At 28.0% G+C, this 16579-nt stretch overlaps 2 protein-coding genes across 2 annotated transcripts in view; one reads left to right on the forward strand and one right to left on the reverse strand.

Moving 5' to 3' along the window:
- Nucleotides 1-9388, reverse strand: part of LOC111685443 (probable phospholipid-transporting ATPase IIB) — a 32664-nt gene extending 23276 nt beyond the window's left edge. Inside the window, exon 1 of the mRNA XM_023447712.2 lies at nt 8044-9388. Within this exon, the coding sequence (XP_023303480.1) occupies nt 8044-8849 (806 nt within the window). The 5' untranslated portion in view covers nt 8850-9388. The remainder of the gene's footprint in view (nt 1-8043) is intronic.
- Nucleotides 9389-10682: 1294 nt separating this feature from the next.
- LOC111685446 (DNA fragmentation factor subunit beta) lies at nt 10683-15489 on the forward strand. The gene is made up of 4 exons (XM_023447717.2): nt 10683-11076; nt 12026-12149; nt 12213-13230; nt 15283-15489. The coding sequence occupies exons 1-4, from the start codon at nt 10840-10842 to the stop codon at nt 15299-15301; spliced, it is 1398 nt and encodes a 465-aa protein (XP_023303485.2). The 5' UTR covers nt 10683-10839; the 3' UTR covers nt 15302-15489.
- Nucleotides 15490-16579: the final 1090 nt, after the last annotated feature.

A 16579-nucleotide genomic window follows, 5' to 3' on the forward strand; every position in this document is an offset into this window, starting at 1 on the left:
ATAGTTTAGTCTGTAATATGGATAGTAAATAGTTTGAATTATTATCTGGACTTTAGTCTAATGTATTGTCTGGACAATTAACTAAACTATAGTTTAGCCTATAACTGGACTATAGTCTAGCCTATAATCTAAAATATAATCTAGCCAATAGTCTGAACTATACATAACTTGGCCTAAAATATAGTCTAAAGTTTAGACTATAGTCTAATCAAAAGTCTAGACTATTTTGTTGTCATTAGCCAGGACTTATAATCAATAGTCTGGCCTATAGTCTACTCTAGTATATAGTCTCGCCTATAGTCTTCTCTAGTCTATTGTCTGAACTATAGTCTAATCAACAGTCTAGTCTATAGTCTAAACTTTAATCTAGTCAATAGTCTGAACTATAGTCTACTTAAAAGTATGGCTTCAAGTTTAGTCTATAGAATTTTGTCTTGTCTGTAGTCTAAACTTTATTTTGTCAATAGTCTAGACTATAGTCTAGTCAACTGTCTGGACTATAGCCTATGGTATAGTCTAGACAATAGTCTGGCATATAATCTAGTCTATAGCCTGGACTATAGTCTATTCTAGTCAATAGATTAATATATAGAATATACTGGACTATATTCCAGACTATAGTCTAGTCTTTAGTCTGGACTTTTGTATAGTCTATAGTTCAGACTATAGTCTAGTATTTAGTCTGGGCTTTAGTCTAGTCTATAGTCTGGACTATAGTCGAGTGTATAGTCTGGACTATAGTCTGATCTAAAGTCTAGAGAAAAATATTGTCTATAGTCTCTATTTTGGACTATAATCTAATACATAGTCTAAACTATAGCTTATACAGTCTACAGTCTAGTCATTAGTCTGGACTTACCTTAGTCTGGTTAAGACTATAGACTAGACTGTAGTATAGTTTATAGTATGAACTTCAAACTAGTTAAAAGTATAGCCTCTACTTAATTCTTTAGACTGGACTGTTGTCTAGTCTATAGTCTGAACTTAAGTCAATAGTCTAGACTATAGGCTAGTCAATAGTCTGACCTATAGTTTAGTCAACGGTGTGGAGTAGAACCTACTCAATAGTCTGGGCTATAGTCTAGACAATAGTCTAGCCTATAATCTAGTCTAGATAATAGTCTAGTCTATAGTCTATATTTTGGACTATAATCTAATGTAAAATCTGATCTATAGTCTATATAGTCAATATTCTGGCCTAAAATCTAGAGTGCAGTCTAGTCAATAGTTTGGACTATAGTCTAGAGTGCAGTCTAGTTCATAGTTTGGACTATAGTTTGTTTAAAAGTCTGGCCTCTATGGTCTAGAGTGTAGACTTTAGACGATACTCTGAATAATAGTGTGAACTATAGCCTATTGAGTAGTCCATAGTCTGTACATTAGTCTAGTCAAACGTCTGGGCTCTAGTCTATAGTCTAGATATAACAGACAGACATTTACATTTCATTATCTTTTATCTCAACTTTAATAATTTTGCTTTTAATATTTTTTTTATTAATTTTTACACGATTCTCTATAACTATAGACCCCTGAATCATTATCACTTTTTCATCAACTATAACTATTTTTTGCACTGTGTCATTTACAAAAACAATAATAAAAATTAATTTCTAGTAATGTAAATATATATTTAATTTTTAAAATAATTATTAGAAAAAAAAAACCGCAATATATTAAACTTTAAAATATTACCTGCAGTTAATTGGAGGAAGTTCATTTGAAAATTGAAATGTCTAATGTGTATGTGTGAAAATGTCAATTGACATTTAACAAATAAATTTTGCAGTAAATGTAAAGGAATAAAAAATAGCTTTTTTCATGTACATGAATGTTTATGGTAAATATATGAAAATTGTTATTAAATAATTGGATAATATTTGTTTATTATTATATAAAAGAACAATAATTTTAAATTATTTTCTTTAAAGATTAACTATTAACTATTTAAGTTTGTTGCTGCTAAAATGGTCCTTCGCACCTCAAGCATAAAACATATTTTGCATATTTTACTTATTAGAAACATAGTGCTTCGACGATTGCGTTACTTGCTTAATTATATGTAGTTTAATCCCTGAACTCTTTTACGATTTACTTGGTTGACCCCTTTAACCTATAGATTTCAAAGATATAGATATAAGATATCGCCATTTAAATCTTTTTATTTCAAACTCATCTAGTGCTTATTCGTTCTGATCCCAAAGTTGAGAGTTGCTTATAATATTTGACTAGAATACTGTTTAAATTCGACAAGGGAAACGGCCAATGAAAACTTACATCGCTTTCAAGTTGAATTTAATTATTTATTATACATCCAAGACAGCTGTTTATAGTTGCCAGAAGACTTTTAGGATTCAGCGGAGGGAAAAGTTAATGAAAACTTGCTTTGAGATCTCATCGATAGAAAAATCATGGTTCATATCCGTATAAATAACTAAAAGAGTCCGTAGAATAACTGAAAGATCGTTCCTGATATTTGACCAAAAATATATTTAGAACTCGGTAAAGGAAACTGTAATCAAATCTTGCATTGAATACTTTTAGGATTTGCCAGAGGAAACAGTTAATGAAAACTTTCATTGCATTCCATGATTCATATCCATACAAGGCAACTGTACAAAAGTAGAGTATTATGTTCCCACGATAATTGAATCTTCGCTTCGAAACCAAAAGATTTTCAAATTAGCAACAGCTGTATCAACCGAACGTTTTTTTTTCCAGGAAAGAGCATCCCGTTACAGCCAATCTGTTACAAAAACAGAGTATTGCTGATAATATTTAGCCAGAATACCTTAAGGATTCCGAGGAGGAAACCTTTAATGAAAACTAGCATTATCTTATATACATATATATACATATATATACATATATATATATATATATATATATATATATATATATATATATATATATATATATATATAATATATATATATAATATATATATATATATATTATATATATATATATATATATATATATAATATTATATAATATATATATATATATATATATATATATATATATATATATCTGGGGACCTCTAAAAACTGATTTCAACAGACAGACAGACAGACAGACAGACGGATATGGCTTAATCGACTCCGCTATCTATAAGGATCCAGAATATATACTTTATAGTGTCGGAAAATTATATTATAGAAATTACAAACGGAATGATAAACTTTTATTTACCCTTCTTACGAAGGTGAAGGGTATAAATAAACTTTTATAAATAACTAATAAACTATTTTTTCAAGTAATGAGTACTCATTATTGTTCACATTAATTTTCACAAACAAAAATCGCTTAATTCTTATAGCAACACATTAAGATTAGTTAAATTCAAAATTTATTTTGATCAAAAATTTATTTTTAAGGTCATTTCTTCTTGTATCCATCAAGGTTCACCTTTTAAAGTTCATTTATATTTAAACCGAAAATTTGCTTAATGATTGATGTTTTTTTTTAAGCATTTCAAAGCTATTGTATTGTACTGAAATAAACATTTCAATACTCTACAAAATTACTTTTAGAGTGAGTTTGAGATAAAAAAAATATATTTATTTAAATTAATTTAAAAGACCCTATAAACAAATTTAAAGTGTGTGAGATAGTATTTATTGAAGTATTCTTATAAATAAATATTTATTTTTATTTTTACTCAAACATTTTTATTTTATTGTTTATTTTGCTATAAAATTAATTATGGCAAATCTAAGAATAGTGTGTATTATTTCTTTTTCACAATTGTTATCTATTTTTATTATTTATGTTACGATAAAAATAATTCTCAAATAAGCACAATGTTGAAAACATAAAAAAAAACATTTTCACTTTTAAATATATTTCTTAGAATTTTTTTCCCAGCAATTTTTGAAAAAAAAGATAAAAAATATAAACGGTAATATGAGGCATTTAAATAAGTGTTGAGCAAATAGTATTTTTGCTAGACGTTAGTGTTTTTCTTCACAGTTGGCATAATTTTAATATTAGGGGTATTCAGTATAAGTTGTATAAAGTGAAATTTATTAGCATCACTGGTTAAATTAACATTTTAGGAAAGACGTATGGCAACTCTCTACAACTTTATGTAATATGACAAAGCTTATGCATAGTTAGTTTAAAATTAGTGTTGTCAACTGTATTAATTACAAGGGCCAAAAAATTTTAAGGAAGATATGATTGTATGATTACAGAATTAGCTTCTTTTTTAATTGAAACGTGTTTTGACCATATAGGTACGTAGGGTGGGATTTCTCTGGATTATCTGGGTTTTATAACCTCCTAAGATAAGAATTTAAATTTAAACTAGTCCTCTTAAAGAGACGATATCATATTATTACTAATGGCAAGGTTACCACTTATAGATTTATAAAGAAGTATTGAGAAAATGCTAAATAAAACTTTATACGATAGAGCTAAATGTCAATCCATGACATAGGAAATCTTCGCAAGAACGACTAAAACTCCATCTCAAACTGAACACCATTTCATGGACAGGATCAGGGTGTACTGAATACAGCTGATAATTGTTTACAATTTGATAATCGTGCTGTTGCTCTCAAGTACTTGTACCTTGTTAAGTATACCGTGGGCAGGATTTTATACATAATTCACCGATAGTCTTAAATATAACAAAACACAAGTTGAGAAAACATTGTCGAATACCTTTCCAAGAGACAACAGAGCGTCTCTTATCTCAAAGCGTTTTAAAAAAATTTATGAAGTTGTTGTAGACATATTAGATAGTTATATACAAATATTGGTGCCAGAATGGTGATCGAGTCAAGCGGTACAGAAGAGAAAACATCTGCAGAAATCAGATGTTACTTGAATGGTTGTTTAGTTTGAGAAGAAAAGGCTTTTCGGATCTGTATTGAATGGTATTACTGTCCTCTAATCACAGCACTATCTGACGAACATTATGGAATTATAGAATGGAGGATAGTACTACTTAAATCCTATAGATTGTAAAATCCTATAGAAGATAGCAACAGGAGGTAAACTTGAAGAGCAAGAGCATAACTAAGGAACATTTAGAATTATGGAATGAAGGATAGAACTACTAAAATCCTATAGATTAACATTAACAAAATTGGAAGAAAGGAGAGATTTTAAATTAGTTTGATTTAGGTGCCTGTGGATGAGTGAAGAAGGATGGTCTAAAACTTTAAATATTTTTTAGGTATCATGAGTATCCCAAACACATGCTTTTCATATATTAGGCATTAAGACACTTGCTCCATCCTAAGCAGCAAACAACACTTGTTCTACTGGAGAAGTCTATAAATTCCCGTGGCTAACTGAACATTGAATATGTGCGTTAACTTTGTAGATCTTTCCCAGCAGCAAAGACGATAAGATATCTACAAGCAAAACATTAATGAGAATTACGTATGAAGATGCTAGTGATAGGATGACACTCTGCCTGTAATGTCAGCGTATGTTTAGTCATTTTGGCATTATACGGTTACTCAAAAGCGCCGTATTAAAAGCGTCGCTATAAATGTCATTCAATACTACTGTAAACGAATTAAGATCCAAAGAAACCAGCATACAACTTTGTTGGTTATCCTTATATAAACGGACGTCCATTCCGACATGCTGACATGAAGCATTCAACTGCGTTATATTAAAGTTTGAATGATTTTAAACATCTCAAAAGTAACGGTTTAGTCAACTTGATATTATGTTCGAAGATTGAAAGGAATTTCGTTTCTCATGTAGCTAGTGTTCCGAGGTATGTGATCTGTTACTATCTGCACTGGGTAAGATTTGCTTATAACGTTTCCTGGTTAAAGTTTATCATAAAGTTTGTTGGTGATGGGTCAAATGATATTTCCCGACTAATATGGCTTCGGCACTGATTTGAAATCCCATATAGGGATATCAGCCGTTAAGTGCATTATAAACATAGATTTTACTTCCCAATGTGGATGTAATTACAGTAACTAAGGGTGAGTTTTTCAGATAAAGATAATCTTCATTCTTTGGTTAAACTTGGTTTAATATATGTTTTGTGTTTTTCAGTAATCACTAAAGTTAATTATTAACTAAGTTTAACTGAGTGTAATTGGCCAATTAAACTTAAGTTATAAGTGAGGAAAAACAATTAATAAAAACAATAAAACAATGATTTCAAAAGAATAAAAACTCTATATCTGATTTCTTTTGTTTTATTTATTATTGTTTTAAATGTTTATTTAACATTTTTTCAAAATTTTTCATTTTACAAAAGTATTATTTGCAAAAAACAGATGTTCTTTGTTTATGTTTTTGACTGAAAAGTTGGCAATACTAACAAATTTAATTGATTCTAGATCCATAACTGAAAAACACAATCATTGGTTAAAGTCCGCCTAAATTTGTTCCGAGTTTAATCTAACAGCAAGTCTAGTTTAACTGAGTAGTAAGAAACCCGCCCTAAGTTGGTAAATAGTGTGTGAAGATATTCCCAAATTTTTTTGGTTGATTCACATGTGAAACATAGTGCTGAATACTTCTCTGTTGGTATTTTAAGGTTAAATCCATTGAAGAAAATTATGTTTTTATCCGAGAAAAACGTTCACTAATTATGTTTAAACTATTTTTTATAAATATTTATAACTTTTACACATAGTTTTCAATAATTTTTTAATTTTTGTCAAAAAATTTATAATTTTTACCAAAATTCGTATATTCAAACTTTTGATGAAAATTAGGATTTTTGCTAAAACTACTAAGACATTTGAATTAATTTAACTTTACTTTGATATTTGTAATTATTTCAAATTTAAACTGTTAAAATTTTTGCATATTTTTCGTTAAAAACAAAAACACTTTAATAATTTAGGCAACAACCACATTGTTAACACTGTTCATTAATTACCACTATCCCAACATAGTTGTCAACACTTTAAATTTGCAATGTTGCCAGAATGTGTCATTTTAGCGAGAAAAAAAAACATAAAACTCCACTTTTTTAATTTATTTAAATACAAATATTTTTTTTATTTTTTATATTTTTTATAAACTTTGTAACTTTGTTTTATTATTTATTACGGAATATTTTAAAACAAACTTTCACTAAAAATTTGTTGCTTTAATAAATTTTATTTTTGGTGTTTTTTTTATAAATTTAGTTTTTAAAACTTGTTTTTTTTTGCTAATTAATTAGCAGCTAATATATTTTTATTAGGGTTCTACAGTTGAAACGAAAAGTCGACTTTTCGACTTTTTTCATTTAGTTAAAAGCCGACTTTTCGACTTTTTGCATTTTATGAAAAGTCGATTTTTCAACTTTTCGACTTTTTTCATTGAAATAAAAGTCGACTATAAGTATTTTAAAAACAGTCGAATTTTCGACTTTTTTCGACTTTTTCCGACTTTTCGATTTTTTACGACTTTTCGACTTTTTTTGACTATTTTCGACTTCTTTCTACTTTTTTCCGACTATTTTTTGACTTTTTTCGAGTTTTTCCAACTATTTTAGAGTTTTTGACTTTTTTTCCACTTTTTTAAAATTTTTAACTTTTTTCTACAATTTTCGATTTTTTGACTTTTTCCGACTTTTTACGACTTTTCGACTTTTTACGACTTTTCGACTTTTTTTGACTTTCTTCGACTTTTTTCGACTTTATTCGAATTTTTTCGACTTATCGACTTTTTTCGACTTATTGACTTTTTTCGATTTATCGACTTTTTTCGACTTTTAGACTTTTCGGCTTTTTTCGACTTTTATACACAAAGTCGACTTTTCGACTTTTTTTCACAGACGATAGTAGAGTTATCGATTTCATTGGAACAAAATAGTCGACTTCGACTTTTTTCGACAAAAAGTCGATTGTTCGATTATTCGAAAGACGATTTATAGAACTCTAATTTTTATATATTATGTAGCACATAAGAAACACACACTTTAGAAATTCTTAGAAATTTTTTTAAATATTTTTAAAACATTTTTAAAAAATTGCCATTTTGCATAATTTTTTCTTTTTGACAATATTTTTATTTCTAAAAAAAAAAAACATAATTTTGTGCAATAATTTTCTTCTTAACACTCACCCACAAAAACACATTTTACACAAATTGCCAAGGGAACGTTTTTTACTTTTTCGACGATTTTTCTGATAGAACACTGTCGTTGAACCATTCTCGGGATCTATGACCGTTTGCATTACCCCATTCGGGGAGGTAGTTGTGGTTATATTTGGTGGTTGTTTATCCATATTAGACATTTGTAACGAATCACTATAATGAAATGAACCCGACGCGGACGAATTTCCTCCGACACCCGACGAATCAACGGATACGTTTGAATTTAGATTATACGATTTGGTGGTGTTGGAACGGGCATATTTAGCGGCTTGTGCCGCATTATTTTGTTGCGATTGCGAGGCCGTTATGTTGGACGTTGTAATACCGGTTGTTGTTTGATTTGTGGCAAAACGTTCACGACTACGTTCATTTCTAAAACGTATCTGACCGTCACGCGCTAACGAGGAGGCGGTAGCACTACGTAAAAGTGATGATGTTGTTGGTGGTGTTTGTTTCGATTTGTAATTTATATTAGACAATGACGACGACGAGGTAGAGTATTTTGTTGTGCCGCCGACAACACCGAATAGTTGACTGAGAAAACTTGGTGCTTGATGAGTGTTATTGTGTTGTGAATAGCTGCTATAGCTGCCAAGGCGAGAACGTTGCTGCTGTTGTTGTTTTTGTAATTGTGTGTTTGTTAGGTGCTGAAAGCCATCAGCCCCACTACCACCACCATTATGATGTCGTATGAGTAATTCAGTCTCTGAATCGGTATCATCGGACTCTCCGTCAAAATCTCTTAAAGGTAAATCAGTGCTAATAAGAGACATAGCTGCCAACTTCCAAGTAATGGTATTAAGTGATCAGTCTAACTGGTAAATGGGGGGGTAAGGAAGGCGTCGTTTTCTTAGGCTGATGACTAACTCCAGTTTGATGTGTTGTCTTTTGCCAATTTTATAAAAATGTTACTCCAACTTCTCAAAACATAAAAAAACTTTTCGTCACTTGTTAAAAAAAACGTCACCACACATAAGTCTTTCTTATCTTTAGCCAACAACACGTTTTTATTTTATTATTTAATAAAATCATTTACTATGTAAGTATATTCCAAACACCATAAATCTCTCGCTGATAATCATCCAGCATTTAATATTTTTTTTTCTGGTCACCAACCAACCACTTTCAACAACAAAATTTTATTTATTTTCTCACTTTGAAAGTAATATTTTTATTTATGTTTACTTTCCATTATATTGTTATAGTAATTTTTTACTATTTGTTTATTTTATTTATTAATTTTCATTCAATTTTTCTTCATTTTATTCATAATTTAACATTTTTTCACTCACACACACCTTGCAAATTTAATTTGTGTAGTAGCAACTGTCAAAAATAAAAATACAAATAACAACAACAATTGTGCAAAAAAACCAGCTGTTTTGATTTGTTATTGTTGTTTTGTCGAAGGTGGAAAAGAGATGGTGCGTAAGTGTTAATGTGTGTGTTTGTAGAGGAATTTAGGTGACATCACAACAAAACAAAAGTAATGCCAAGTTTTTTTTTTTCAAATCAGTTACTAATAGAGATGCCAGATTAATATCTACACTGTAAAAATATATAATTTTAAAAGTTTGTGAAAATAGTTAAAAACATTATTTACTTTTTGGTACCTTCTCGTTCTTCGACTGGTACTTTTTTAATTTTCTATAATATTGAACTTAGAAACATGAAATTAAGCAAGTAGAGTTTGTAGTAAGTGAGAATATATAAAGGATTATTTTTTCGTTCTTCAAAAGGTTATTTTTGTGTTTTTTATAACATTGATCCTAGAAACATGAAATTAAGCATGTGTTAATGAGAATATATAAAAGTGCACTCTTTGGTAATATTTCATTCTTCAAATTGTACTTTTTGAGTTTTCTATTATAATATATCTTGAAACATAAAACTAAACGATCAGGGACTTGAGATAATGAAAATTTTAAATGGTGTATTTTTAGTACTTTTTAGTTCTTTAACTGGTATTTTTTTGAATTTTCTATAATAATGAACTTAGGAATATGAAATTAAAAATAAAATAGGTATATTGTTACTTTTTCGTACTTTTACTGGTACTTTTTAAGTTTTCGAAAATATTGAATATATAAACATAAAAGTAAGCACGCAGTATTATAATTTAACGAAAATTCAAAAAGGATACTTTCATTTTTTTGTTATTTTACTAATACTTTTCGAATTTTCTATAATATTGAAATTCCTTTGTATACGAGGAATTTCTGATTTAATGTTGGATCTATAGCTATAGAAATTTTCAGAAATGATGCTAATAGACCTATATTATCGATTGCTTTATAAAAAAAAACTAAAAAACAAAAATCATGTCGCTTAGGATTTGTTTTTAATTTTTAAGAATTTCTTATCCATCCCTGCATAATTTATCACACAACTTTCGTGCTTGCTCTGTTTTGTTGTTGTCATAAACAATATATTTGCTTTAAAAATTCAACTTTCTGAACTTTCGGTATCCGTTATTAATTAAAATCGTTTTTTAAACTAAACGTTTTTGAAAAGTTAGCCAGCTTACAGTCGATTTAAAGCAGCCGCCGTCATGTTTAGTGTCAGTCGCCGCCGTCGTTAATATTCTTCGGCACAGGTTTTTGGTTTTCATTCATGTTTAAACAAGTGCTCAACAAAGGATAACCAGTTTTAGAAAATTCCTTAAAAGGACAGGACAAGTTAATTAAAATAAAGAAAATTGTAATAAAGTGCTAAACTAATTGTGAAAAACTTTAGTATAAATAACAAAATAACTCAAAAAAAATGTTTAATTTCATAAAAGAAGTAATGGCGCCCACAACGCGTTCTACGGCATCACAAAGACAACAACAAGAAAATGAAACAAAAAACAAGGAAACTTTTGAGGAGTCTTTAGTTACAGTTTCCGGAACAGCTTTAATTAAGGGTTACAAAATTACAGATAATGAACGTTCAAGAAAATATGGCATAGGAGCCAGTTCCTTGCAAATGCTGAAGAATAAAGCTAAAATAAAGTTTCCTGTAAGTACCTATAATAAATACATATTAAGGCTTTTTGCGTCTTTTCTATTATTTAGCAATGACCTTGAAATATTTGCCACCAGGGCCAATAACAGTGTTGTATTTATTGTTTCATTTCAAATTTAAGTTTGAGTTTGTTTGTGAGGGACAACAACTTCCTTTACTTTTATATTTAAAAACGAAGGACCTTGTTGTGGATGCTTAGCTGAATGTGTGTATGTGTGTGTGTGTGTGGGAATGAGTTCATTCAAATTCAATGTCAGCTTTTTAGCAAAAGAACAAGAATGAAAAATACTAAATACTTTTAATGCGCAGTTGCTGTAGAGCCACCTGTTGTTTGGTGTGTTCAATGAGTTGTTGGTTGCGTCTTTTCTCCTTTTGCTGCAGGTTACTTTTTACTCATGGTTAAGAAGGACATTAAACTTTTGCTTGCCAGTTTTTGTTTTGGTTTTTTTGTATTTGGATGCTACCTTCACATTTCTAGGATGCTTTACATACTGGTCAGGGTTAGAGTGCGTTCGTATTATTAGCCCAAAAATGGAGGTCAAGTTCAGCGTTTTTTCTTTAGGAAATAGGAAAATAATGTCAATGTTAAATATGGAACACTAAGGCATGAGGTTTTTCTTATTAAAAAAAGAAAAAGGTTGTTGATGAAATTTGGTAACTTTAAATGGATATTTTTAATCTTTAAAAGAAAATTTGTTATTTTAAAGAAATTTCTTTAGAAAAATGGAGTTTTTAAAAAAGTGAAGAATTATTCCTTAAAAAATACTAGTATAACAGTTGTTTTCTGTAGAATAGCTTGCGTATAACAGTTTTTATTTAAGTAAATTGATGTTTTTTTTTCTTAGAAAAGAAAGAGTATAACAGTTGTTATTTTACTGTATAAAAGTATAACAGTTCTTTTCCTTAGAAAACTTTAATTAATTATTAAATTTTTCTATTGTAGATTAAAGATTTGCGCATTTATTTAGCCTCTGATGGCTATGAAGTTACCGATGAAGACTATTTTTTAACCTTAGAACCGCAAACCCTCTTCATTGTAGCTGGACCTGAGGCCATAATAACAACTGGTAAGTGAACAAATATGACTATTTAATCTTTCTATCTACAAAAATTTTTTACTTTTTCTCTAGACAATGACTTTCAATTCGAACAACTACGCCAAAGATCTCCCCTACTCAAAGTGGCCGATATTATCTATGAATTTATGGAACAACAACCGGACAAATTTGGCAAACTTATAGCCGATTATGAAAAGAAAAAGTTACTCAACCATTGTAGGGTAGATGCTGCTGCTAAAACACATTTAAGTTTACGTTCCGAACATGCTGAATGGTTTATGGGACAAGAAGAAAAATGTCATACCAAAGAAGAGGCTTTGGCACGTAAGGCACAAGATCGTGTTAGAACTTACTATTACAAAACCAAAGATGAACTAACACGCAATCATTTGTATCGACAAAATCTTAAGGCACGTAAAGTTATCGATTCAATATTGGAAAAGTTTCGTTATTTGCTTATAGGTTGTGATTATTTTTCCATGATATTTGATCGGAAATATGAACCTAAACATGATTTCTTACGTGAAAAACTAGAAAAAGATGATGAAACTGATGCTAGAGCAGCAGTGCCCAATAAGAAACTTAAACAAGTTATTAAGGATTACACTTTAAGAAATGAAATCTTAGATGAATGGTCTGTATCGCTATGCACCGATTTGGGTGATTTCTATTGTCAGGGCTCTTATTCGGATTCACACAATAATTGCTCTCTACAACATTCCATAAATCCATATGCTTCACGTGAAAATCTTATACTATTCCAAGTATGGAATCTTGATCATCAAATTGAATTATCACGCACCATTCTACCGTCTATAATAGCAAATGTACGCGAGCTGATAGAGCAACCTCGTCGTATTTGCTCTATACACAAACAACCTGTTGTGGACATTTCAGTTTTGGAATATTTTTTGGAAATATTTTCTTTGAAAAATCTTAAATTGGTGCATATTGTGTGTCATGAAAAAGTGCAAAGAACAAACAAATCAAATGGTCGTTTATTGTGTGCACAATGTCATGAATATAAAATTGTGGAAGAATTAATGGCAGTGCAGGTTGTAAAAGAGCGAGAACAGCACGAGGAGGAGTGGTAAGCAAAAGGTTTTTAGATGTTTCTTGTTATTTTTTTAAGAACTTTTAAAAATGATAAGAATTTAGAGTTTCATTTTAAAGTCAAAGTTAAAAATTTCAAAATCCTAGAATTCACAAATTTTAGGAATTTTGAAAGAATTGCCCTGGGAATGTGTTGATAACATATTAAATATTAATTTTAACTTGAAAATGTTTCAATTTTAATATTAGCAAAAAATTCTAGAATTCCTAAAAAAAAATTCAAAATCCCCAAAGTGGGCTTTTTTTAAATTGATTTGGGAATATGTTTTCAAAACTTTACAACAGATTTTAAGCTTAAAATCTTAAAAACTTTGTCTAAGCAAAAAATTACACAATTCCTAAAATGTTTTAATGAATTCCCAAAATGAAGATTTTGAATTTTTTTGTGTGGGATTGTGTTTCCAAATATAAATTTTGGAAATTTCAACTGGGATTGTGTTTGTTTTGAACCTTAAATGTTTTTAACAAAGAAATAATTGATACATTTTCAAAATAGTATAAAATCTTAGAATTCCCAAAATATTTTTCAAAAATCCCAAAAATAAATTTTTGGAAATTTCAACTGGGATTGTGTTTTTATTTTTATAACCTAAAAACTTGAGAAAATGAAAATATTTACAAAATTTTCAAAATAGCATGAAATCCCAGAATTCCCAAAATATTTTTGAAAATTTCCAAAATGGGGAACTTAAAGAAATTGTTTGGGATTAAGTTATTGTTAATTCTGATGACGATTAAAGCATGAAAAACTAAAAAAATATTATAACAACTAAAAATCCCTCAATTCCCAGATTTTTTTTTTGAAAATTTCCAAAAATTAAATTTTTAAAATTTCATGTGGGATTGTGTTTTTAAAACACAGAATTTTGCTAAAATAAGAAAAATTTAAAAATTTTTGAAATAGCATGAAATCCCAGAATTCCCAAAATATTTTTGAAAATACCCTAAGTGGGGATCTTAAGAAAATTGTCGGGGATGATGTTTTTATAACTTTGTACGTTATTTTAAGCATACAAAACTAAAAAATGTTATAACAACTAAAAATTTCTTTATTCCCAGACAGTTTTTGAGAAATCCCAAAAATTAAATTTTGAAAATTTCATCTGGGATTAAGTTTTTATAAACTAAAAAGTATATAACATGAAAATATTTACAAAATTTTCAAAATAGCATGAAATCCTAGAATTCCCAAAATATTTTTGAAAATTTTCAAAGTGGGGATCTTATTAAAATTATCTGGGATTGAGTTTTTGTGACTTTTTAAGATATTTAGAGCATGAAAAACTAAAAACTGTTAAAACAACTAGAAATCCTTCAATTCCCATAAAGTTTTTAAAAAATCCCAAAAATTAAATTTTGATAATTTAGTATGGGACTGTGTTTTTATAACATAAAAAGTTGTTAAAATGAAAATATTTACAAAATTTTCAAAATAGCATGAAATCAAAGAATTCCCAAATTATTTTTGAAAATACCCAAAATGGGAATTTTAAATTTTAAACATAAAAAAGATATTACAATAATTATAAACAAAAAAGTTAACTAATTAAACAAAAATATAAAGAATTTACTCAAAAAAAAATATTTATATACAAAACATAAAAGCCAAATATTAATAACAGTAGTGTTTAAAAAAGTAGTACATATAGCTTAAATATAAATATAACAGCTCTTAAAAAAGAATCTCTATATATATTTTTATATTTCTCCTCTTAAAGCTGTTCTCTCTTTCACTCTCCCTCTCTCTCTCTCTCTCTCTCTGTCTCTTAAAGCATTTATAACAAAGGTTTTAAAAAGGTTTTCTATTTCTATTAAGAAAAAAGTTGTTTTAAACTTTAAATTTAATTGAAAACAGTTAATTATTTAAAACTAAAGCTTTTCTGTATTCTTAAAACTTTCTACTTATCTAAACAATATTAAGCATATTAATATAATATAAATATTTATATATAAAGTTAACAATATTATACATATTATAAATACAAATTATATTAGCTAATTTTTTTCTTTTTAAATTTTTTACTTTTAGCTCAAACTTTCATTACTAATCATATTAACTAACCACTTTCAACACAAAACTCTTTCATCAACTTCTATCATACAAATTCATACAATCATATCAAGCAATTAATTATTATCGTCAATAATATCAAGATTTTAAACAATAAACTGCGAATAAAGTCAAGAAAGCTGCTACAAAAGAGAAAGAAAGGTAAGTTAATTTAAAATTTTCATCATAATCTAAAATATTACACATTTTTGTTTTCATTCCTATGAAAAATGGTAATGAAACACTCACGTTTTAAATTTTTTATACAAAATCTAAAACGTTTTATTGAAATCTACTAAAATTCATAATAAAATTAAAAGAAATTACAAAATTTTTGTTCCATTCCTATGAAAAATGGAAATGAAACGCTTAAATTGTTCATTATTGTTAATAAATTTGATACATTTTGTTGTAATATACTCAAATTTATAAGAAAATTTCAGGAATTTACAAATTTTGATTTACGTTCCTATGAAAAATGGAAATGAAACACTTCAAAATCTCGTTATTTATGAAAATATTTATACTTTTTATTAAAACCTACTCAAATTTACTATGAAATTCTAAGATATAACTTTTTTTCTTCGTTCCTATGAAAAATGGAAATGAAACACTTAAATTGATTACTAGTTATAAGAAATCGCATACGTTATATTGTATTTTACTCAAATTCATAAAAAATCTCAAGAATTTGCAAAATTTTACTAACGTTCCTATGAAAAATGGAAATGAAACACTTAAAACTTACGTTATTCATATAAATACTTATACATTTCATTACAAACTGCTCTAATTTATCAAGAAATTTTAAGAAATTAGAACTTTTTTACCTTTGTTCCTGTGAAGAATGGAAATGAAACACTTAATTTGCTCTCTATAAAAAAACTGATATGTTATATCAAATCTACTCAAAATCATAAGAAATTTTTTGGAATATACAACATTTGACTTACGTTCCTATGGAAAATGGAAATGAAACACTTAAAACTTACGCTATTCATAAAAAATACTTATACATTTTATTAAAAGCTACACAAATTTGTCATGAATTTCTAAGAAATTCGAACTTTTTTTATTCGTTCCTATGAAAAATGGAAATGAAACACTTAAATTGTTCACCATTCATAAAAAATCTGATACGTTTTATTATAATCTACACATATTCATAAGAAAATCTTAAGAATTTACAAAATTTTACTAATGTTCCTATGAAAAATGGAAATGAAACACTTAAAACTTACGCTATTTATAAAAATACTTATACATTTTATTACAT

The sequence above is a fragment of the Lucilia cuprina genome, chromosome 2 (assembly GCF_022045245.1).
Source record: "Lucilia cuprina isolate Lc7/37 chromosome 2, ASM2204524v1, whole genome shotgun sequence".
In the NCBI taxonomy this organism is placed as follows: Eukaryota; Metazoa; Arthropoda; class Insecta; order Diptera; family Calliphoridae; genus Lucilia; species Lucilia cuprina.